This window comes from Nycticebus coucang, chromosome 2, assembly GCF_027406575.1.
Source record: "Nycticebus coucang isolate mNycCou1 chromosome 2, mNycCou1.pri, whole genome shotgun sequence".
Classification (NCBI taxonomy): domain Eukaryota; kingdom Metazoa; phylum Chordata; class Mammalia; order Primates; family Lorisidae; genus Nycticebus; species Nycticebus coucang.
Window position 1 is genome coordinate 99,975,695 of NC_069781.1, and position 26,145 is coordinate 100,001,839.

At 37.6% G+C, this 26,145-nt stretch overlaps 1 protein-coding gene across 5 annotated transcripts in view; it reads left to right on the plus strand.

Annotated features, from left to right (window-relative positions):
* FANCC (FA complementation group C) overlaps positions 1–26,145 on the plus strand; it is a 275,826-nt gene that overhangs the window by 68,550 nt on the left and 181,131 nt on the right. For 3 of the 5 annotated variants that reach the window (XM_053577221.1, XM_053577226.1, XM_053577232.1), the window contains 3 exons: positions 12,678–12,882; positions 15,121–15,205; positions 21,663–21,757. In XM_053577221.1, coding sequence (XP_053433196.1) covers positions 12,718–12,882; positions 15,121–15,205; positions 21,663–21,757 — 345 coding nt within the window. In that variant the 5' untranslated portion in view covers positions 12,678–12,717. Of the gene's footprint in view, positions 1–12,667; positions 12,883–15,120; positions 15,206–21,662; positions 21,758–26,145 lie in introns of all 5 variants that reach the window. The other 2 variants (XM_053577238.1, XM_053577247.1) reach the window with 1 other exon arrangement.

Consider the following 26,145-nt stretch of genomic DNA (forward strand, 5'->3'; position numbering starts at 1 on the left):
TTCTGACTCTTCAGTAGACCAGCATAGATGTAATGTGTCCAGTGCAATCTGTGGTGTCCTGGGTTGATACTTCTGAGGCAGATGAAAGAGAAATGTTTTCTTGTGTTCTCAGTTTATCCTAATAGACAATGCATTTGCCACCTTCAAATTACATTCCGGGTACCAAAGGTGGTATTACTTTGCTGTGGTAAGGACCCGCATCTACCAGTACAGCTTGAGCTGGAGTCACCATTTGATTATGCTTTTGAGAGCCTAATATCATTGACCTGTTAGTCCCTCAGTGGGGGAGGTAAGGGTCTCTACAAATCATCAGATGTGCGGCATTGTTTTTTTTTTTTTTTTTTGATAGTTTATTGTTGGGATAGGAAAGTAAATTCCAGTGGCTTTCACTTGGCTGTTTTTGCTAGACAAGCATTATGAGTCAGGGGCCTTGTTTTTAAGAGCCATCTCATTGGTTTGTATGACCCTCTTATTCCATGGACTGCTGGTTTCCAACTCTCTAAACAGAACAGAAATTTGACTGCCATTTTCCCTGTCTTGCCTCAATAACCAGTTGTAAAGTCTCCTCCTTGTTCAAAGATCTGTTGCCTGTAGTCCACTATCTGGTACCTATGACCATATCAGTTTATATTCTTTGAAAACTACAGAAACCAACAGTGGTTTAATTTAAGTAAAAAAAGAAAAGGAAGACCTCAGGGTAGCTAACAGAATCAGAGCTGAAAAAAGCACACTTTGGAAGAACTTGAGTTTCTGGTTCTGCATTCAGTGAACGTGGAATTTGCCACTCCATCCTAACAACAAGTAAAGTCAAAAGCTGAATAATCAACTCTTTCTTAGATCTGTAAGAGAAAAGAGGTCACGTGGCAAACTTTTATCCCCCATACTGGAGAGACAGAGTGGCAGATACAGGGAATCACGTCATACTGGAACAAAAACCTTGGGAACCAGTGCTAGGGTGAGGAAACCTGAACTGTAATTGAGTAAGTGCTGGAGGCTCACCGTGGACAAGTCTAAGTTAAAAACTCTAGAACAGTGGTTCTCAACCTTCTTAATGCTGCGGCCCTTTAGTCCACTTCCTGGGGGTAGCGACCCACAGGTTGAGAACTGCTGCTCTAGAGAGACCCAGTCAGGGAATCCCCCCATGGTTTTGTGAGTTTTACCTCTAGGAGCTCAACCAGGTTCTCTCAGTACATATCAAAGAAAAATCCTCTTGTGCTTCTGGCACGGAGAGGAAAAGGAACCATTTTGAAATATGCCAAAGCACTCTGTTACTCTTTTTTTTTTTAAAGGTAGAGTCTCACTCAGTAGTCCTGGGTAGAGTACTGTGGCGTCAGAGCTCACAGCAACCTCAAACTCCTGAGTTCAAGAGATCCTCTTGCTTCAGCCTCCAGAGTAGCTGGGACCATAGACACCCACACTACAATGCCTGGCTAGTTTTTTTTCTGTTTTTAGTAGACATGAGGTCTCATTTTGCTCAGGCTAGTCTTGAACTCCTGAGCTCAGGCCGTTCACCATGCCTGGCCCACTCTGGCATTCTTAACAAGGAGAGAAACTACTTAACCAGGGCCTAATCTGCTAGGGTTTTATCAAAGCCTAACTGACCTGTGAGAAGGGTAATACCAAACCCTAGCCGAGTTTATCTTTCCCTGCTGGAGAAGAATATTCAACTCTCGTCCACTCTTACCATCCTGTCCTACCTAAGGAATGTGGGTGGGGTGGGAGAAGAAAAAAAACTGAGAAACACTTGCGAGCATCAAGGCAGGGGCACACCCTCATAAAAGGCAGAGACCTGATCATAGGACTTCAGAACACTGCCCCTTCCCCTGTGCCTTACTGTTACAAAAGGCTATTTACAACAGTTCCATGTATTCAGTGTATTATTTCCAGCTCTTCAGAAAAAAATTACAAGGCATATTACGAGGCAAAAAGACACAATTTGGAGAGAGAGCACATATCAGAACCAGACATGGCAGGGATTTTAAAAGATTAATATGTGATTACTATGTTAAGGGCTCCGGTGGATAAAGTAGATAGCATGCAAGAATGGATGGGCAAAGTAGGCAGAGAGATGGAAATTCTGAGGATGAACCAAAAAGAAATGCTAGAGGGCAGAAACCATGAAACAGAAATGAATAATGTCTTTGATGACTTAACTAGTAGGCACAGCTGAGGTAAGGATCTCTGAGCTTGAGAATATCTTAATAGAAATTAACAAAACTGAAAAGGAAAGAAAACAAAGACCAAACAAAACTAGAACAGACTACCCAAGCAAAATAACTAAGAAAATGCTACAAAAGCTATGTTAACTAATGTGATGAAAATGTGTCAAACGATATATGAACCAAGTGTATGGTGCCCCATGATCATACTAATGTACACAGCTATGGTTTAATAAAAAAAAAAAAAAATCTTGTTTTGGTTGGAGCTTCAACAGCTATTTTGGAACATGAGGCAGCCTTGAGGAGGAAAACGGCCTGCAGTGGACTGTGGAGGAGAAAGACAGACCTCTGGGCCCGTGATGAGACCACGAAGCCACTATATCATACTGGGACAACCTCTGTCTGTATTTTATATAATAGAGAAATAAACTTTTATCTAGCTCACTAAAAAAAAAAAAAAAAAACAAAAACTGTGGGACAATTACAAGAGATATAACATACCCATAATGGGAATACCAGAGTGAGAAGAAAGGAAAAGAAATTTGAAACTAGTAACTGAGAATTTCCCAAATTAATGCCAGCTCCAGGAAGCTCAAAAAACATAAAGCAGGATGAATATCAAGAAACTATACCTAGACATATAATTTTCAAACTACAGAAATTCATGGATAAGCCAGAGAGGAAAAGCAGCTTCCCTGTATGGGAGCAGATATAAGAATTACATCCAACTTCTCAGAAACCATGAAAGCAAAAAAAGAGAGTGGAAATGAACTATTTAAAGTATGGAGAGAAACACCCTACTACTTTGTTAAAGACATGAGCTCAAATAGCTCCAAGGACCTAGACTTATTTAGCCTTTCAGTGACTTAATTCTATATCAGTCTGAACTCAAGATTTAGACCCAACTTGAGTCATCATACCACACCTTAGCTGATGGCACAGGCACTTTGATTAAATCAACAGACCTATCAAGACCTTAGAAATAGAGGAAAGGACTTTCTCAAAGGAAAAGTGAGGTGTAGTAACCAAAGGAAGGGAGGAGGAATGCTAAACAGATAAAACCAACCAATGCCCATTCTAGAGGGATCAGTAAAGATCAGTGTTTCTCAATAGGGGTGTCACTGGGTTTTAGGGGAAGCATATTTTTCTTTACAAGCTGCTTCCCTAAAGTATCACAGTTTGTTTAGCACCTCTAGCTGCTGGATACTAAATGCTGGGGGCAACCCCACTGCTGTCATTACAACCAAGTCACCACGTGTGTGTTTCTTAACACACATACACACGCACACACGCTGTGGAAAAGAACATCGAGGACTACTGTGTTGCATGAATCCTAAAGCTGTTTCCATTTAAAACAATCAGATTAATTTTCATTGCTAAGCAACAAGTTGCTTACAATTTTGTTTTTAATAATTTTCTTGTCTTAAAAACGTTTCTTGTCTTACATGATTGCAAGAGGGACTTTACCTAACAAATGCACAGTGTAACCTGGGTTATTGTACCCTCAGTGAATCCCCAACAATAAAAAAACAAACAAAAAAATACGTTTCTTGTCTTTTTTATCAAAAAGTTCTTCAATTTACTGTTTCCAAATATGTAAACTGATCTGCATCTAGTGAAATATGTAAGAAATTCATCAATTTGTTTCTTCAGTTTATTTCTTTAACCTTTTGCTGCCAACGACATTTATAAGCATTCAAACAAAATATTCCTTTGGTGCAAGTGACACCTTTAGGTATTCAATACAAGATATTGGTTTGGTGTTAACAATGCCTCTAGTCATTGTTGATTTTGCAAACAAAAACTTGAGGACACATGTTGCTGGTATGTTACCTGACTTGAGTCTGTAAGTATCGTATGCTTCAATCTCAATATTTTTTCACGGATGTGACTGAAATCGTTTGTATAAATAGTGGATTCTTGTGGAAATATATATATAAATATGGAGCATGATAAATTCAAACAGTTGTCAAGTTCAGAAGACTCAGTCATTGTTGGAGAATTTGGATATAGAGGTAGCTTTAAAAATATATCTTAGAAAAGATATAAGCTGTTAAGTACCTCAGAATCTGATTCGGAAAATGAAAGTGTAGAACCTATTTCAAATTTAAAAGAAGTCAATCCTTGGCAACTTTAATGGAGAGAAGACAATTTGAATAAAAATATTACTTTGATGCCAGTGTATCAGGAATAAAAGCCAATATTCATCACAAATCATCAATTTTAGAAGTCTTCCAGTTCTTTTCAGTGTTTGGTTAATCATATTGTACAACTCTGGTGGAAGAATGGTTTCTGATAACAAGGTATTTCGTCTCGTGGAAAGGCATTTTCTGTTAAAGGCATTTTCCACCAGAGTATAGTAGTCCAATAGGAACTCAGCAAAATGCCCACCAGGGATGTGTTGTTTGCACAAAACATAAAAAGTGAAGAAACATGGTATTAATGAATACAATATAATGTTGGATTATGCATCAAACCATGTTTTGAGTTGTACCATACAAAAAATATTATCAGGTTTTTATTGATGTGGCAAAGCTTTATCATTTCATATTAATTTTTCATTTACATATTACTTTTTTTATAAATATAAAATATTGAAACTGAAACCACCTTGGGTGAATTATTTTGATTAGTAAGAAACCAAAGAGTGTATTGAAAGGGTTGTGATCACTGCATGCCTCAGTTTGCATTTTTAATTCTGAGAGCTCTGCAGTCAAAGGGTTGGGAGCACAAACTTTAGAGCCAGACCTGGATTCAAATTCTACAACCCTACTATAATATTTATTAGCAGTTACTTCCTTTGGGTTTTTTTATAATCTTTCTTTGGGCAATTATATAATCTCTCTTCACCTCTGTAAAATGGAGATAGTATCCATTTCATAGGGTTGCTGTGCTGATTAGTTAAGCATAAAAAATATATTGCCAAGAGAATAAATAAATATACATATGTAAGCTATTATTATTATGTTTATAAAATGGAGTATTAATTACATTTCACATAGGTAACATAAAATGTTTTTAACATTTTTGGGGGGAGTTACCTTTTACAAATTGCTTTGTCTGGAGAAGCATTTTGCTGTAACATTTAGCTTAAAACTGTACATTGAAAAATATCAGTGGATTATTCATTCTTTCATTCAATATTTAATGAGTGTTTGCCAGGCCTATGCTAAATTCTAAGAAGATATAGAATTTATATATGAGTGTAAGATGCGGTTACTAAGTCAACAAACAAATGCCTAGGGTAATAACCTATGTGAAGCAATCAGCAGAAAGCTCTGGAATCAAGGAAGGGCTTGCTGTATTTGTGGAGCAGATGAATGGCCTGGACTGTACTGGTAAGCTGGGCAGAAAGGAAACAAGAGAGATAGACAGAAGAGGTGCCAGAGCCATGTTTTTCAGAGTCTTTGAGTCTCCAGTGAGCAACTAGGGTTTTTTCTAGAGGGAGTTTAGCTTTGTTTCCAAGGAAGCTGTCGAAGAGGGATTTTAAGCAAGATAGTATACTGGGTCTGATTGACATTTGCCAATGTTGTTTTTGTCTACTTTATATGGAGTGAATTGGACAGGGGCAGGCTGGGCCTGACAGAAGGCAAGTGTGCAGAAGGAAGTGTGTGCAGTTAAGTCACACTTACTTTGCATTTACTTTGGAAGTAGAATCTACAAGTGTTGGTGATGGCTTGGATGAGGACAATGAGCAAAGAGGGAAGAGTCAGGGACAATACCTAGATTTTTGGCTAAGTGCCATTTCGACAGTATGCATATATTCCCTGTATTGTTAAACTTTTTGGTTCATTTTGACATAATCTTCTTAAAACTAAATTTTTTAGTATGTGACTTCTGACGATTAAGTTTGTGAACTTGCCACCTTGCGCTTACGTTGGCAGTACTGTACAAACAATTTGGTAAGGTTCATAACCTTGGTATATTAGTGTCTCATAGCTGTGTTCATGTCAATGTGTGGCAGTATCTTGCTGAGTGGTGTTTATTGTTGTGTGTTTTTGCGTGCTGTTATGAGAATGTGGAGCTTGAATTAGAGTAACTGTAGGTGGCAGATAGGCTGATCTCTCAGTGGGGCACCACGCCTTAATCCAGGGGAAAGCATGTAGACATGCCATCCCTGGGAGCTCATCAAGACCACCAAATATGAAAGGAGCCTAGAGGTTCCCCCCAAAGGGCAAAGTCACTAAGACCATCCCTGCAGCAGGGAGAGTCAGCAGGTGGGTGGGACTAAGCCCTTCAGAGAGGCTAAATCCTTTGAACTCTTCATTTATTTATTATTATATTGTTTGGGATTCATTGAGGGTACCAAAGAATTAAATTACATTGATTGTATTTGTTAGATAAAGTCCCTCTTATAATTGTGTGCCACCCCCAAGAAGTGTGCCATACACTGACTCCCCATCCTCCTCCCCACTTGCTCATTCCCCTACCTCCCCCTTGTATTAGCTCATCTACTGCCTTTATATTAGAATAGAGTACATTGGATACTTGCTTCTCCATTATTGTGATGCTTTACTAAGAACAATGTGTTCTACCTCCACCCAGGTTAATACAAAAGATGTAAAGTCTCCATCTGTTTTAGTGGCTGAATAGTATTTCATGGTATACATATACTACAGCTTGTTAATCCATTCCTGGGTTGGTGGGCATTTAAGTCAGTGGTTCTCAACTTGTGGGTTGCGACCCACAGGAACTATATTAAAGGGCTGTGGCATTAGTAATATTGAGAACCACTGATTTAAGTTGTTTCTACATTTTGTTGATTGTAAATTGAGCTGCAGTGAACAGTCTAGTGCAAATGTCCTTATGGTAAAAGATTTTTTTTTCTGCGTAGATTCCTAGTAATGGGATTACAGGATCAAATGGGATATCTAATTTGAGTTCTTTGAGGATTCTCCACACTTCTTTTCAAAAAGGCTGTATTAGTTTGCAGTCCCACCAACAGTGTAAAAGTGTTCCCTTCTCTCCACATCCATGCCAGCATCTGCAGCTTTGAGAGTTTGTGATGTGGGCCATTCTTACTGGGGTTAGGTGATATCTCAAGATAGTTTTGATTTGCATTTCTTTGATGATTAGGGACATTGAGCATTTTTTCATATGTTTGTTAGCCAGTTGTCTGTCATCTTTAGAGAAGGCTCCATTCATGTCTCTTGCCCAGTGGTAAATGGGATTGTTGGGTCTCATTATGTTAATTAATTTGAGTTCTCTATAGATCCTAATTATTAGGCTTTTGTCTGATTTATAATATGCAAATATCTTTTCCCATTCTAAAGGTTGTCTCTTTGCTTTGGTTGTTGTTTCCTTAGCTGTACAGAAGCTTTTCGGTTTAATTAAGTCTCATTTGATTATTTTTGTTGTTGTTACAATTGCCATGGAAGTCATCTTCATAAAGTCTTTCTGCAGGCTGATATCTTGAAGTGTTTTCCCCACTTTGAGGATTTTTATCATTTCGTGCCTTAGATTTAGATCTTTTATCCATCTTGAATCAATTTTTGTAAATGGTGAGAGGTGTGGGTCCAGTTTCAGTCTTGTATATGTGGTTATCCAGTTCTCCCAACACCATTTATTGAATAGGGATTTGTTTCCCCAGTATATGTTCTGAATTATTCTTTCCAATTATTGAAAGTATGATGATGGTATTTTAATGGGGATTGCATTGAATCGTAGATTGTTTTGGGTAGTATAGACATTTTGCCAATGTTGATTCTTCCCAGCCATGAGTATGGTATGTTCTTCCATTTGTTAATATCATCTATTTTTTTTCTTGGGGTTTCCTAATTTCTTTTGTAGAAGTCCTTTACTCCTTTTTTTAGGTACATTCCTAGGTATTTCATTTTTTTTTTTTGAAGCTTCTGTGAAGACACAAGTTACCAAAATCTGTGGGATACAGCAAAAGCAGTCTTTAAGAGGAAAATTTATCACATTAGATGCCTGTGTTTGAGAAATAGAGAGCACATCAACAAACTCATGAACATCTTATGGAATTGGAAAAAGAAGAACAAACTAATCCCAACCCTGCAGAAGAAAAGAAATAACCAAGATTAAATCAGAAATTAATGAAATTTAAAGCAAAAGAATCATTCAGAAAATTAACGAAACAAAAGGTTTTTTTTTTGAAAAAAATAAAATTGATAAAACTTTGGCCAGATTAAGTAGAAACAGAAAAGTAAAATCTCTAATAACCTCAATTAGCAATGAAAAGGGGAAATAACAACAGATGCCACAGAGATACAAGAGATCATCTCTGAGTACTACAAGAAATTCTATGCCCAGAAATTTGACAGTGTGGAAGAAATGGAGCAATTCCTATAATCACACCCTCTCCCTAGACTTAATCAAGAATAGTACTCATGAACAGACTGATTTCAAGAACTGAGATTGAAGAAACAATGAAAAAAAATCTCCCAACAAAAAAAATGCCCTTGTCCAGATGGCTTCACACCAGAATTCTATCAAACGTTCAAAGAAGAGCTTATGCTCATATTGCAGAAATTATTCCAAAAAATTGAGAAGAAAGGAGTCTTCCCTAATATGTTCTACAAAGCAAACCTCACCCTCATACCAAAACCAGGAAAAGACCCAACTAAAAAAGGAGAATTTTGGGCAGTGCCTGTGGCTCAAAGGAGTGGGGCGCCAGCCCAGTAGGCCAGAGGTGGTGGGCTCAAACCCAGCCCTGGCCAAAAACAGCAAAAAAAAAAAAGAATTTCAGATCAATTTTACTAATGATTATAGATGCAAAATTCTCAATAAAATCCTGGCCAATAGATTACAGCTACCCATTAAAAAAAATTATTCATCCCAATCAAGTAGATTTCATCCTAGGGATGCAAGGCTGGTTTAACATATGCAAGTTTGTAAACATAATTCACCATATCAACAGAAGCAAAAACAAAGACCATACGATCCTCTCAACAGATGCAGAAAAAGCATTCGATAAAATTCAGCATCCTTTTTAAATTAGAACACTTAAGAATATAGGCATAGGTGACACATTTCTTTTTTTCTTTTTGTAGAGACAGAGTCTCACTGTACCGCCCTCGGTAGAGTGCCGTGGCGTCACACAGCTCACAGCAACCTCTAACTCTTGGGCTTACGCGATTCTCCTGCCTCAGCCTCCCGAGCAGAGGTGACACATTTCTTAATCTGTTTGAAGCCATCTATGACAAACCCACAGTTAATAACATACTGAATGGTGTAAAACTGAAAGCTTTTCCACTTAGAACTAGAACAAGACAAGGTTTTCTTCTATTGCCACTACTAGCCAATGTAGTGCAGGAAGTTCTAGGCAATACAATCAAGCAAGATAAGGTAATAAAGGGCATCCAAATGGAGGCAGAGGAAGTCAAATGTTCCCTCTTTGCCGATGATATAATCTTATACTTACAGAACCCCAAAGACTCAATCACAAGACGACTGGAAGGGATCAAAAAATACAGTAATGTCTCAGGATATAAAAGCAGTGTCCACAAATCAGTAGCCTTTGTATATATCAATAACAGCCAAGATGAGAAGCTATTCAAGGACAGAATTCCTTTGAACTCTTGATCAGCAGTTTAGGTTAGGGACTCGGCTTCCTTGCCTTAGGTAATGCAACTGGTTTTCCCCTCCCCCTTTCTAAATACATTATCAGCCATTTGTTAATGAACCCCTACCCTGTGTTCTTTTTTACCCAGCCTTTCCTTCTATCCAATATTCCTGGGGACTTGGGATTATTTTAACCCTATCTTTTGTAATCTTTGCATTTTGCATATATGCTTTGTGTTGGAGATCAAAAAAAAGGTTTCTGAAAAATCAGAAAGTTGCTGTGTTAACTCAGTCTACCGCTGCATGGTGTGTAAGTCAGTGTACGCCTCTCCAGGCTCTCAAATTTTATACCTTAAGTTTGTGTAAGGTCTTGTGATTTTTCCCCAATGTTGTTTCCTTTGTTGACTCCCATCCCTGGTCGAGGTCTATGGTGAACCCTGACAAGCAACAAACATACGTTAAATTTCTTGCTAAACTTGGCAAGAGTGGAAATGTCAGTCCAAGTTTATGGGGATAATGCCATGATGAAAATGGCAGTGTGGAAGTGGATTAAACGATTTTCTGAGGGGAGAGAAAGTGTCACTGATGAAGTGAGTTCAGGGATGCCAGTGACATGCAGAACTGATGAGAACATTGCAAAAATTCATCAAATTGTGCATCAAAATCATCAGCTGACTCTGAGAAACATGGCAGACCAAGTAAACATCTCTAGAGAAACAGGGAAATCTTTTTTTTTTTTTTTTTTGTAGAGACCGAGTCTTACTTTATGGCCCTCGGTAGAGTGCCATGGTATCACACAGCTCATAGCAACCTCCAACTCCTGGGCTTAAGCGATTCTCTTGCTTCAGCCTCCCGAGTAGCTGGGACTACAGGTGCCTGCCACAATGCCCAGCTATTTTTTGGTTGCAGTTCAGCCGGGGCTGGATTTGAACCTGCCACCCTCGGTATATGGGGCTGGCGCCTTACTGACTGAGCCACAGGCGCCGCCCGAAACAGGGAAATCTTAACTGAATATCTTGGCATGAGAAAGGTGTAGGTCTTGAATTATGACAATGTACCAGCTCATGTAACACAATGATGGAGTTTTTAGCCAGTAAATAAATACTGTTACAGAACATTCTTTCTATACACCTGATTTGGCCCCCAATGACTTTTTTTTTCCTTCTTTTTTTTTTTTTGAGACACAGTCTCACTTTGTTACTCTTGACAGAGTACCCTGGGATCATAGCTCACAGCAACCTCAAACTCCTGGGCTTAAGCAATTGCCTCAGCCTTCCAAGTAGCTGGGACTACAGATGCCTGCCACAAAACACAGCTAGTTTTAGAGACAGGATCTGGCTGTTGCTCAGGCTGGTCTTGAACTTGTGAGCTTAGGCAATCCACCCGCCTCGGCCTCCCAAGTGCTACCCAATGACTTTTATTTTTTTTTTTTTTGGACTGTTATTTGCATTTATTTTATGTTGCATCTATTCCCGTGCCATAAGTTTTTGTTTCTTACTCAATGACTTTTTCTTCACCTGAAGATAACAGAAATATTGAAAGGAAAACATTTTGATAGCATTCAGGACATCAAGAGTAATACGATGATAGCTTTAATGGTCATTCCAGAAAGAGTTCCAAAATTGCTTGAAGGATGGACCAGGCACTGGTGTCAGTGCACAGCTTCCCAAGGGGAGTACTTTGAAGGTGACTGTAGTGATATTCAGGAATGAGGCAGATAGTACTTTTTTCTGTGATGAGTTAAATAACTTAATTGTCAGACTTCATATGTGCTGCCAAAGCAAACACAAAAACTGTAAAGTTTTAAATTTCATTTTAGAACTTTCATCACCCTGATCTAGATTTTTTTTTTTTTTGCATTGAAGCCAAATTGCATACTCTTTGTAAATTTCTTCTTGTTTTCCTATTTAGTAATGGGAACCTCCTTTGTTGATATTTTTGGGAGCATTTTACCTGTTAATTATTGTTGCTGAGAATTTAAATGTACTTTATTTACTCCTATTAGAATAGTCTTTTGAAATTAGGTTGCTGACTATCTTCCCTGCTTCAGAGGCTTATAAGAGTAGGTGAAGGCCTGTTTCTGTTGAGAAGGGCCCTTCTCTCTTTTGCCTGCTAAAAGAATTCCTGCTTCTGGCTTCTCTAGGTGATAGAGAGGTGTGGCATGGGAGGGGCACCTGCAGTCAATAACCTAGTTCCACTGGAGGCTCATACTCACTGTGCAACTCCATTGTTCTGTTTACATGGACGTCAGGGGTAGGAATTCAAGCTTATGAGGTTTTGTCTTGTGTAACATAGGACTGGTAAACCTTCTCAATAATTATAATTTATTGTATTTTATTAAAATATTGCTCCTTCTTGTGAATGAATTGAGATCAAGCTTATAAAACAGTCTTTACTTAAATTAGACAGATTGTTTGAATCGATGCATGTGGAATGGATCATTTTACTTTTTTCTAAGAAATGAAGAGAAACTGGGAAGAAAATTCATTAGACAGTAATGCATAGAGATTTTTTTTACACCTAAATGAAAACCCAGAAATGCATATAAAACATAAGAACTTCAAAAACATTTCTTAGGCACAGACTATTATTAAACACCATGGATGTTTTTGATTTCCCATTACATTAAAATACTCAAATGAACTTCATATTCAGAATAGCTCACTCTTAAAAAGAAGATATAAAGTATTATCAGCTGTGCTTTTTGTACATAATTAGCATGTGCCTGTGGAGGTATAATGACTTCTAGCCTAATGATCTTATCATGATAAAAGTTCAGATGGTAAAAATTGGAGCTGCAGCTGGGTGACACATTTTAAAACCATTCAAAGATAGCTCTAGCAAGAAAGTGTGCTATTTTAGTCCCTTGTAATCACCACTTCACCCATCGGTGGGTTGAGAAGGCATTGAGAAAAGCTCCTTTTAAAAATGCTTCATTTGTTCCCTTTCTTACAGATTTGATATGTGCCCACTGTTTCTTTCAGTGCTTTGCAGGCCACTGTAAAGGGATCATCACCTTTTCCCTTTTTCAAGGATGGCTCAAGATTCAGGAGATCTTTGTTCTGATTATCAGTTTTGGATGTGGAAGCTTTCTGTGTGGGACCAGGCCTCCACTTTGGAAACCCAGCAGGACACTTGTCTTCACTTGCCTCAGTTCCAGGAGTTCCTAAAGAAGATGTATGGAGCCTTGAAAGAGATGGTAATTAGTGGACCAAAATAATGAAATTACTTTATGACATCAGGGTCTGCACTAGATTTCACCAAGACAGAATGTTACTGGAGTCAGGGACTTGTCGCATTGACCTAATCTGCTGATAGATTAAAAAGAGAAACTACTCATAGGTAATGCAGACAAGAGCTGGTTTCCTAGTCTCTGGTTTATTATTGAGTCAGTTTTTTCTCCTTGAGCAATGTGTTGTCACATGAGACTTCCTGACCAATTTGTTTTTAAATAAATAAGGTTTTGATACTTGTTGTCCAGTAATAAATGAGTTTCTTTAAAAGGCTTTTGTGTTCTTGATTCTTGGAGAGTTTGATGAAATGCTGACACTTTCCTCAAGCCTGTTCTCAAGTGGCCTCTCATAAGAGATGATAAATGTTAAGATCTCTTCTTATAAATTTAATACTTCTGATAAATATTAAAATTTTGAGTGTATTTGGCCAGGTGCGGTGGCTCACTCCTGTTAATCCTAGCACTCTGGGAAGTCAAGGCAGGGACATGCTTGGGCTCAGCAGTTCGAGACCAGACTGAGCAAGAGTGAAACCTTGTCTCTACTAAAAATAGAAAAACTGAGGCAAGAGGATCACTTGAGGCCACCCTACCCAAAAAGTTTTTTGAGTATTTTTACTATTGTTTTTGTTTGTTTGTTTTGAAATAGTCTTTTCTTGTTGCCCTCAGTAGAGGGCCGGAGTATCATAGCTCACAGCACCCTCAAACTTTTGGGCTCAAGTGATCCTCTTGCCTCAGCCTCTTGAGTAGAGGCATCTGCCACAATGCCCAGTTATTTTTAGAGATGGGGTCTTGCTCTTTCTCAGGCTGGTGTCAAAGTTCTGAGCTCAGACAATCCACCCCCCTTGGCCTCTCAGAGTGCTAGGATTACAGGTGTGAGCCACCATGGCCAGACCCTATTTTCCCTATTGTTAAATAACTTACTGTTCTCAAAATTTAATGTTTTTTCTTTTCATTGTGATAAACATTTTTATGACAGTGCATGTTTTCATATTAAGGATGTATTTTTTCAAAATGAAATATGAAAGTGAAAAGCAAAATTGTCATTTAACATGGGTATTCTTGTGTTCCCGTTATCAGAGAAATAGGAAATTTGAAGACTAATTCATATTGATAGTGAGTTCTTATGTCTTTAGAAACTAGATAGAAAGATACAGTCCGTGTGAATAACAACACTAATTTTTAAATTGTTTTTTTTTCTAGTAAGACTTGCATAACTTGACCTTAATGTGGTCTCAGAAAGTCTAGGACCGGCCTTGATGCTGATACAAGTGTGAGAGATACTATGCTGCTGCAGTAGGAAATGCTTATCGTTTCAGGTTACCTGCTTGTTATCTCAGTTTGGTTTTATTTTTGAACTTTCACCAAAGGTAAAGAAGTAGGAAAAGGGCCAGCTGTACAATGGCATGTGTATTTTTAAATCTTAAGCTGTTTTCTATTTGATTGATCTTTTTTTGACTCAGAGTTTAAGTTCTTATAGACTAAGTATGATGTCATTTACCATATAGTAATCAAAATAGTAATAATCAGAGATATATATCTTTATGCTTTGGCTGCCTTTATTTCTTTTTACAAGTTCCAGAATTCTTATTCTTAAACATTCTTTGAAATAACCTTACCGGAGCTGAGTTAGATTTAAATCTCTCTTAGTATGCTAGAATAAAAAACCCAGATGAAGATACTGAATTGTGTAGTTATTAATCATCAGTGTTTTTTATTTTCATTCATTCATTTTTATTTTTAAGTAAAGTGGCCTTTCTTGACTATTAAGTATGAGTAAAATGAAATTAATTTTTTAACAGAATTAATTTTATCTGATAATTCCATACATCTTAGTTTTGACGACCTGATTCGGAATGAAATAGGTGGTTGGCTGTTTGTGAAATGTTATTTGAAGCCAAGTATGGAGTTGTGTGCTTGTAATCCCATTTACTGAGAAGGCAGGAAGATGGCTTGAACCCAGGAGTTAGAGACCAACCTGGGGAATATAGTGAGACTCCATCTCAAGAAACAAACCAAAAATTATTTAATTATTTAATTATTTACCTAAAGATCTCTAGTCCTTTTTCTTTACTGTTTAAAAACACACTACTTACAGGTTGAGCTTTCTCAGTCAGTTCAGTCTAATATCAGTTCAGTCTAATATGCAACTCTTTCTGAGATGCATAATGCCCTTTGACTGACCAAAATGTTATTTTTCTTTTACAGGATTCTAATACAGTCATTGAAAGATTCCCCACCATTGGTCAGCTGTTGGGAAAATCTTGCTGGAATCCTTTTATTTTAGCATATGGTAAGAATCCAAAGTGTGTTCTATTAAAATGGCCATTGTAATGTTTACCTTGTTTAAGAAAATACAGAGGCTTAAATTATAAATCTTTCCCTTATTTTTCCATTGAACAACTTATAAAATGTATTCTTTGTTCCATTACAAAAATGGCATCCTTTATTGTGCATAGATGTGGATGTATGTTTGTATAAACACACGTATGCGTACACATGTACATATCTATAGGAAAACTGAGCTCTTTGTATTAGAGCAGCAGTTCTCAACCTGTGAGTCGCGGCCCAAAGGAACTGTGTTAAAGGGCCATGGCATTAAGAAGGTTGAAAACCACTGTATTAGAGGGTAGAAACTCTCAGATGATTTAAATGTTAGTTTTTGTCTGGAATCACTTTCATAACCTCATTTTCATTTATTTGTTTTTTTAAGATGGTCTTGCTTTGCTACCTGGGCAAGGGTACAGTGGTATCATTACAGCTCACTGCAACCTCAAACTCCTGGGCTCAAATGATCCTTCTGCCTTAGCCTCCTGAGTAGTTGGCATTATAGGTGCCCATCACCACACCGGGATAATTTTTGTGTTTGTTGTAGAGGCAGGATCTTGCTCAGGCTGATCTCAAACCCTACAAGTGATTTTCCCACTTTGGCCTTCTGAAGTGCTGAGATTGTAGTTGTGAGCCACTGTGCTCACCAATTCATAACTTCATTTTAATTCTGTGTGAAATGGGTATACAAATACTAATGAAACCAAGGTAATTTCTTTGTTTCACAGTATCTAATTAACTCACATATTGTGAAGTTTCCTATATTGTGAAGTCATTCATCAGGGTCTGAGTCTTGCTGTGGCTTTGCCTTTATTTAGGTGTGACATTTATTTTTATTTTTATTTTTAATTGTTGGGAAATCATTGAGGGTACAATGAGCCAGGTTATACTGCTTGCATTTGCTGGATGAAATCCCTCTATTAATAGTGTCCTGCCCTCAATAGGTGTGTCACACACCATGGCCCCACATCCCCCTCTCTCCTTTCCTCTCTCTGCTCCCCTATCCCCCCCTCCTGTCACCATGTACTAGCATCAGTTGTCCTCACATCAGAACTGAGTACGTTGGATTCTTGCTTCTCCTTTCTTCTGATGCTTTACTAAGAAGAATGTATTTCAACTCCATCCAAATTAATACAAAAGATGTAAAGTCACCATCCTTTTTAGCAGTTGTACAGTATTCCATGGTATACATATACCACAGTTTGTTAATCCCATCCTGGATAGGTGGGCATTTAGATTGTTTCCACAATTTGGTAATTGTAAATTGAGCTGTAGTAAACAGTCTAGTGCAACTGTCCTTATGAAAAAAGGATTTTTTTTTCTTCTGAGTAGATGCCCAGTAATGAGATTGCAAAATCAAATGGGAGTTCTAGTTTGAGTTCTGTGAGGATTCTCCATACTTCCTTCCAAAATGATTGTATTAGTTTGCAGTCCCACCAGCCCTGTAAAAGTGTTTCCTTCTCTCTACAACCCCGCCAGTATCTGCACCTTTGAGTCTTTGTGATGTGGGACATTCTTACTGGGGTTAGGTGATATCTCAGGGTGGTTTCGATTTGGACATTTTGATTTTAAGCAAGGTTGAGGGGAATTTGTGGACATTTTGGGAGAGATATGCCTTCACTGACCTGCCTGCTACCCAGTCTCATTTCCTGTTTCATCTTCCACAACTGTAACATAGGCATTGTAGCCAGGTCTTGTTACTAACATGCCTGAGGACACTTGATGTCAGGGCCTGCCACTTGTGACTGACTCCTTTTGCATCTGCTCTCTTCTCTGTCTGTCCTCTTCACTTCCCTTGAAATAGCCTTACTGAGGTCGTGTTAGGAACTTCTCTTAGTTTCTCCATAGTCACCAGCATCTCCCTTTATTATAATACTCATATTACTATCTGATGACCTAGAAGACTGAATGTCTCTTAAGAAGCTGTGGTTTTAGTTCTTTTTGTCATCTTAGGACCCTGTGTAGGGTGGAGCAGGCACGTCCTGAAGGAACACGGCTGAGGTTTGCCTTGGATTGACTACGTTAGTAGCTGATAGGATATTTACTTTTCAGAATTTTAAAGTCCAAAGAATAATTGCGTAATAAATGACATTAGAACAAAAAATAAAATGAATACTCCCCCATTGTAGCTTAAAATAATCATGTAGTTTCACTTTTTTAGCCTGTCATAAGAAACTAGAAGGGACATGGCCTAGTCAGGAAAGGGATAGCATCTGAAGTTAGCCTTGTGAACATGAATGTGTGGGTGGGCCACACGTTCAGCCTCACTTGCTCTGCCCCCATTCTCATCTAGCTCTTCTCCTTCCCACTGACGGCTCTTCCTCTTTACCCCTCACCTTGGTCTAAGTTTTTGGTCTAAAATGGCAAAACTAGTGAGCCGGCGCGATGTTTATCCATCAGGGCCACATTTAATTGTCCTAAGTTTATTTATTGTACCTAGGCAAGTATTTCTCAAACATCTTTGTCCAGAAGTACATTTTACATACATTTATATATGCATGTGCACAGGAATGTGCACACATACACATTTAAACACAGACCTATACATGTGCACACATGTGATTAAACTTACTTCATGAGGGAATGCTTTGGGCAGTCCCTCCTTTGGCTTTCTGGGTATCAGTTACCTGCAGTATAGTACAATAAGATATTTTGAGCGGGGGTGGGGAGGTGGAGGAGAAAAACCACATCACACAACTTTTATTACAGTGTATTGTTAGAGTTGTTCTATTTTACTATTAGTTAATCTCTTACCATGCTTAATTTATTAATGAAGTTTTATTATAGGAAAAAAACATATGTATATGTAGGATTTGATACTATCCATAGTTTCAGGCATCCACTGAGGGGGTCTCAGAATATAGCTCCTGAGGACAAGTGGGGACAACCCTGTTTTTATTATGTGCAGTTCATATTCTCTATGTTACTTTAAAAGTGGTGTTCATGACCCAAAACTGACTTCACAACCTCTGGTGTGTCATAGTCAAAAATTTGAAGAACATTGTGCTAGGCCCATGCTGATGTCAGGAAAAAGGAAAAGAAATGATTGTATGATTTCCATTTAGAAGCACCACTCATTGTTAGATGCTTCATAGATTTAATAACTGCTTTTTAGAAGAAATGAAATACTATGCCCTTTAAGTATGCATGGTGGATGTAAGTCACATCCTCAATTTAGAAATGTTGAAATGTGGGAAAGTTTGTGTTGTAGAGTATAAGGCATTGCTCGCTTTGTGCTGGACACTGTTCTCTATGAAATACATAGTAGATTTTATTGAGTTTTCATTGACAGTCTCGCAAGACAGATAATTATGGATTAGAGTAAATAAGATGCTCTCCTCAAAATAAGAGCCAGGACCCCAATCTTTACATGACTCTGAAGTCCACCTTGTTGATAACATTCTGTCCCCATTGAGGTTGAAGTGTTCCAGTCTTGGCATTACCAGCTTTACTTGAGTATGTGTTGTTCACTCGACATATACATGTTAAGTTTTTTCTTTTCTTTTCTTTTTTTTTTTTTTTTTTGGTATGGCAGCCCCTAGGAAAACATGGCTCACCATTTCTGCCCATTGAGAACTTGCAGTCAGGCAAAAAAGAGACCTAAATAGATCAACCTGACGCAGTGTGATGGTTCCTGTTGTGGATGGAGCAAGGAGCGATAGTTGCTGAGGGGAAAGAGGGTTTTGTGGAGAGCCCCCTCTTACAGGACAGTTGATGACATGGTGTTCTCTAAAACAAGCTACTAAACAGACTGGGTCTTATATTTTTGTGAAAGTGAGAGATAGGTCAGAATGATTTATCCCTATGCCCTTAAATTTGTATCTGTCTGTGATCTTTCCTTTGCACCTTATCTGCATTACATTGGCCCCCTATGATGACAACCAGAAACAAATTCTCCATTCCCTTCTCTTTCAAGGCTTATGTTATCTTTTGAACTGCCCATTAAAGTTCCGTTTCCTACTTGAGGAATGCCTTTGGTTCTGAGCTCATGGAAGCAATTGACAGGCACAAAACCATGAGCAATTAAACCCTGCCTGTGTCACCACTGCTGTTCTCACTAGTCAGGCACTTTCTTCTCAGAAGGGATAATTTCTTATGGTTTTATAGTATCAAAATTGCTTTGTAAATATAGTAAAAGTAGAAATAAGCCAGTCATGCATAGTATTGATTGAGAACAGAATCAGAATAAAAGGGTAATAAGGAAGGAAGAATGATTTGGAAACTCATTCCAAAAAGAGAAGAGAAAAATAGATAATAATGGGAAAGGAGAGAACACCTTTTTATTCATTGATGTCCTCTGCGTACGAATACTACTATCACCTCCTAAAACCTGGTCCCTTGGTTCTAGCTTCACCCTCCTGATTAACCGTAACAGCTGTATCTCCTCTTCCTCACAATTTGCTTTCTATTCTATGGAACAATTTCCTCCAAAACTTAGCAGCTTAAAATGATAAGTATTTATTGTCTCATAAAATTTTGCTACCTTCACACTTTTAAACTATAGAATTAAAGAATTAGTTTCTTTTCATTTGGAATTTCAGTTCAATATATCAAAAAAAAATTGGTTGGCAAATGTTGTTATATTCCTTTCCCATCCACTCATTTTTAGAGTCTATATTTATACTTAAGATCTATTGTCAGTGACTACCCCTACAGTGGATCCCAGGATGTTTCCCTTCTCACTTAACTTGTCCTCCCCTTCAGGATGGTTCAGCCTAGCCCAGTCTCAGGGGAGAGCTTGACAGGTGGCATCCCCTGAGTGCTGGTGGCACTCATGAATAACAAGTGATGGCTTGTGTGTGTAAATCCCAAAGCAAAGTAAGCTGTAAGTTCATTAGCAGTATGTTTTTAGTGCATTTCAATGCCTTGACTCTGAGCAAAGAAAGGCAGCTCCTACAGGTTGGGTGGAAGTTTCTCTGTCTTTTCTGTCTTCCTCTGCCCTTTCCTCTTTTCTTCTGTTTGAGAAAAAAAAAGTTATGCACTGTGGAACCAAGTGTGCAGAATCACTGAACACCTGAGGGAAAACTCCGTCTTTTGAATCCTCTTAGATTTCAACTGCATAAACTAACCCCCCTCCCCCACTTCCTTCCTTTTTAAGAAATGCTCTTCATCAGGGTACGTTCTTTTTAACCACCTACTTTTGTAAGCATATCATTGAATGTGTCTGTCACACTTGGTACATGAAGCAAGTTAGAATTTCTTCTAATATTTAAACTGTGGGAAATACAGCAGTCACATTTTTAATCAATGGCATTGGTTAAACCTAAAGAACCCTAGGATTTTTAGAGGTTAAATTATGAGACTCCTGAAATGAACTGATCTTAGGCAAGCCAGTGCCTTATAATGCTTTATTTGAGCTCATAAAAGCTAGGAAAAGAATGAATGTCCTCAGAATAACCCCTGATAAAGTTTGTTAAGGGATGTTAAGTATTGGGAAAACATAAGTTTATAGATGTTCATGGGGAAAAAATTGGTTTAAAAATTACTTTTAGCATCCTTTGGTTGTGAATGGAAATACAGAGGTAGCATACTGTGGTTTGTTTTGTCCTTATTTCTTGGTAAGTGAAGTCCTCAGAACCTCCCGTGTTTTAGATAGCAAAAGATGAGAAGGTAGAGAGTACTGATTCTACGTGCTGGGTGTCTCAGCCTCACCTCGTGGCCTTACTACATATTCTGAAGTTACTTTGCTCTAGCGCAGGTACTGATAACCTTCCATTTCTAGGCCTCCTTTTTGTTTCTTAATGGTGTTATAAAATCTCTAGCTGGAATAGACTCAGCCACCACAAGAGGAAAAAGTAAGTGTCTTGTAGATGTTTCCACCAAATGTAAGATTTCAAAGTTCAGCATTCATCACATATTTGATTAAGTTTTAAGTTTTAGAGTAAAGAATTAGAAGCATGTCAGAGGCTTCTATTATATCCATGCTGTTTGGTACTAAGAATATATTTTAAAACAAGTGTGTATATGTGTGTGTGTATACATGTTATATATATATATTTTTTCACATATATAGCAAAATTTGTTTTTAATGAAGGCATTTAGCAAATTAGAAAATTAAAATATTAAATCAGAATTTTTGACTACTGACTGCCTGTAGCAGTTGTGTTTCCTTAAATAGATTGAAATTACTAATGGTTTGAAATGTGAAATAAAAAACTTATCTTGAGAAAAACCTGTTGTTTTAGTTCTTTCCATCATTCTCATTTGGCTTTAAAAATTGCTACAGAAGGGAATTGACCACACAAGAGCTAACCATAAGTGATCCCAAACCCACAAAGTTGAGTTTCACACATGTGTCTGGATACTTACTTTGTGAACTTAGTAGTTTGAGATTTTCCTAAATATAATGTTTAAAAAATTTTAAACGGATTATTTTTTCTTTCTATTTGATTTTTAACTCATTTTAGTTTTTCTTTTTGCAGATGAAAGCCAAAAAATTCTCATGTGTTGCTTATGTTGTCTGATTAACAAACAACCACAGAATTCTGGAGAATCAAAACTTAACTCCTGGATACAGGTAAGAGAGTAAATCTTGCTCTATACTACTTTGAATTCAATTGATCCCTTAAAGATGCTACTTTAGACTTTTTGGTGTGTCCAATTCAATCATTTTTTAGAAACTTCTTCCAACATACCCTTCACTGTTACATTATCCTGCTGAGTGTAAAGTTTTTCAAGAGATTTCAATTTTCCTTGACTGCAAATTCCAAAAGATTCTCGTCCTTAAGGTGAACTTCCCTGTGCTTACAAGACCTGATGCTGAGTGATTTGGAACTATTTTCAGGTAATTAAAAGAATGTATGGCATTTCCCTTTAGCAATTACTATCCTTCAAAAAAATTGTTTTCCCCTTATGACCTAGCTTAAATATTTATATAATTTCTCTCCAGTTATTTCTCTGCCTCTCTCAGAATGTAGCAAAATGAAAATTCAGCAGTGCTCAGGGAGCAGTAGTCTTTATTTTGTATTCTAAAATCTGTTCTGGACCAGTGGGCCCAGTGACTAGCACTTGGTGCTACTCGGCCACTGCTGCTCACACTGTCAAATTAGTGACCTACTGTGCTAGTCGAGATAGCTGACAGCTTTCTGGATTTCCCTTGTCCATTTTTGCTTCCTCTTGAAAGGCAGGAAATAAGTTGGAGAAAGTTGTAGGGCAGTGGCAGCTGCCCTCACCACCAGTTGGCTGTTCTTTCTGTTAGCCCCACTATTTGACTGCAGCAACAGCCTGAGGACTTGCTGGTGCCTGTCAGACCCCACTTAGTGTGCATATGGTTCAGATTAGCTGCTTAGTATTATGAAATCACCCAACCAGGTTGACGCATGTGGTTTTGTCTATCAGTCTGACTGGTGATATCATTTCATTCACTGCCTTTTACGATTCTTTTGTTTTGGGTAAAATTGCTAACAGAAATGATAAAAGCAGTATTTATATTTTTCTGTTAGATTAAAAGATGAATAGAAGGGACAGTAAAAATGAAAGGGATTAGTGAAGGGAAAGAAAGATTACAAACTTTAATTGGAAAGGAAATTGATGTATAGAGCTGAACAAAGGAACTGATAAGTAGAGTTAGGAAAGAAGGGGTATGTAAAAAACAAAGCTATAGAAATAGACTACATATTTAGTTTTTATTTTTTAAATTGTTTTTGTTGAGTGCTTGACGTTTCAGTGATTATTTAACATGTAATTTTGTATTGGTTAGCTCATTAAATCCTGAAATAGGCCATTTAATAAAGTGTTCTTAGGGTGACTGGGTTAACTTTCTTCATTTAAATCATGGCTTTATTAGTGTGTTTTTAAATTTCTGGCCTCACATTTTATCCTGTGGTTTTCTCTTGTTTAATAATATGTCCATTTATTCATAGGTACTTATTGAAGTGCAGGAAAGTAAAGTTCTTAATTCCTGCCTTCAGGGAATTCACAGACTGGTAACTAGGTCAGTCTAGTGTGGTTGGATTATTGATAGAGAGATCTGTATGTAGGTGTGATTATGACACAGAAGAGGGACAGTTGCTCAGACTTGGGAGTTTGGAGACATTTGCTGGTGGAGGTGATCTATAAGCTGAGTTCTGAAGGATGGGTACAGAGCAAGAATAGACTTAGAGCAAATGTACCTGGCAGCAGAAAAAGGAGTGTATGAAGTATGGTGATGAGAAAGCACATGTTGTATTCAGTTAAATGCAGGTGGGTAGTAGATATGCCTGGGCTCGGTTTTCTATGAGGTTGGTGATGAAGCATGAAGACAGACAGGCAAACACCAAGCTTTATGTGTGATTATAAGAAATTTTTACTTTATCTTGAAGGGAATGAGGAAACAATTAGAATATTTAAACAGAGAAATCATGTGGCCAGGTGTGAGTTTTAGAGACTAACACAAAAAGGAAGTTGGTTGGGAAGAGGGCAAGGAGCACCTTGGGAACTATTATAGTCATGAAGGTGAGAAATTGTGAGGGCCTGAAAGAAATGGAGAAGAGGGGCCAGATTTATAAGATATTGGTGAGGTAAATATTCAAGTGATGTAATGGCAGATTAAATGTAGGTATACTTAGATGTGGGTGAAGATGTATAGACAGTAGTTGAATGTACAGTTCTCAGGTAGCTGAGTTGATTTGCCGGCAGAGAGTTGGGAGCCAGCAGCCTATAGAAATAGTGGAAGTGATGGATAAGGTGAGACCGGAGATAGTGACAGGAGATGTGAGCACTAGAGACAGCTTTGGGAGATGCTGACATTAAAGGGTAAGTGGAAAAGTGATCAATGCTGCAGAATAGAATGAGGAGTCCAAGAAGTAGAAGGAGCAAAGCAATAGCACTTTAAGGGGGATGAGGCTCATCTCTAACACTGCAGAGCAGCCCTGTCCAATAGAATAAAATGCATACATGCTACATAGATGATGTACATCTTCCATAGCTGCTTTCAGAAATGTAAAAAGAAACAGGTAACATTAATTTTAGGAAGATATTTTATTTAATCTAATTTTTCCCAAATACTATCACTTAAATATGTAATTTTTAAATTTAAATTTAATTAAAATTGGAAGTGCTCAGTTGCCTTGTGTTACGTGGTCACCTGCAGGACCGGGCAGCTGTAGAACATCTGAGGAACGCTTCTCAGGGCTCCTACTGAAGTGTTCCTCAGAGGAAAGACCTTGGGAGGGGAAAGGGAATAGCCAGGTTTGAGTAATGATGGGGAGCTAGGAAGCAGGTATGATACATGTTTAGTTACTCTTCCAAGAAACTTGTCAGAGGAGGAAGGAGTCATCCAACATCCCTGTGAAAATTGTATGTTATAATTTAATAATAATTGCTAATTCATTCAACAAATACTTATTTTATGCCTGTTATGTGCTAGGAGTTTCTAATTGTGGTAATAAAATGTCAAGTCATTCTGTGTTGTTGGAGCATTTCAAGTATGATTGAAATAGCTTGAATCAAACACCAAGAATTTTGTCTATAAACTATAAAATTCAGTGAAAAATCAAATTAATAAAGTCAAAAATGTTAGAGTTGTATTTTTAACACAGAGAAGAAACAAAAATTTTGTTTGATGCTTGTTATGTGTTAGTTTCTGTTGTGTTAGAAACATTAATACATTTTTTTGTAGCTTTACTAAGAACTACAGATTTGGTTATGGTCACAGGATATTTTTTTTTACATTTTTTGGGGGGAGTGTTTGGTTCTTGAAAAACTTGGTTTTACTGATGAATCCACTAAACATTTTTTGAGTACCTGCTGCATGCCAGGCACTGTAACAGCCTTGTGCTGGACCCAGAAAATCTGTTCTCACAGCCCATAATTGAAGGGAAAAGGTTCCTAGAGTCTGCCATGTTTAGGGGATACCTGTCTTCTTTGGGTAAGACCATTCCACTATTATTTTTTGTCCTGATGAAAAGAAAACAGTAGGATACCAGGATGAGAGATCAAAAGGACTATATCTGTCTTTATTATTCCCTTTCAAAATGCAGTGCTAAGCAATATCCAGATTGCTTCAGTCTTCTACTTCATTCTTCTTTTAAAAAATCTTTTAAATTACAAAATCTAACAAACTTGCATAAAAGTGAATGAAACATAAATGTCAAGTTTACCAAATTGCTATGAAATAAATCAATACCCTTGTAAGCACTGCCTAAGTCAGGAAATAGAGCAGGACAGTGCCTGGCTCCTAGCTGCTCCCTGCCCCCGGGTGTCCCTTCTTGCTTTGTGTCCCTTTGGCCTCTTCGGTCAGTTACTGCTAGCTAGATTTTTGTTGACATTGCTTTATGGTTTTACCACTTAATTATGCCATCTGGCTTTTTTTTTGCTTCATAGAAATGAATAATACAGTATGCATTTTGTATTTGATTCAGCTATTTTGTTGAGCGTAGTTGTAGTTTGTCCTTTTTTCATTGCTATGTGATATTCTGTTTCATTAATATGCCATAATTTATCCATTCTATCTTTGATGGAAATTTGTTTTCCATTTTGGGAGAATTAGGAATAATGTTGGCATGATCGTTCTTCCACATATATTCAGGTTCCAAAGCATGTATTTTATAAAGAAGTGAAATTTCAGGTTATAGGATATAAATGTCTCTGATTTTATTAGCTCGTGTCAAATTGCTTTCCACAGCGGTGGTCCCAATTTAAATTCTTATGATTCATTTGTGAGAGTACTCTGGCCTTCATGTCACTTGCTACTGACATACATTCAAAGTTCAAGTTATTCTGTGGGATGTGTGTAATAGTATCTATTATGGTTTTAATTTGTATTTTTCTGACGTTCAGCACTATTTTGTAGAATATCTGTTCAAGTTTCTTAATCATTTGTCTACTTGATGTTTTTCTTACTGATTTGTAGAAATTCTGTGTACGTGCTGATATGCTGATATAGGCCTTTTTATGGAAACTATAGGTATTGCAGCTATTTTTTTC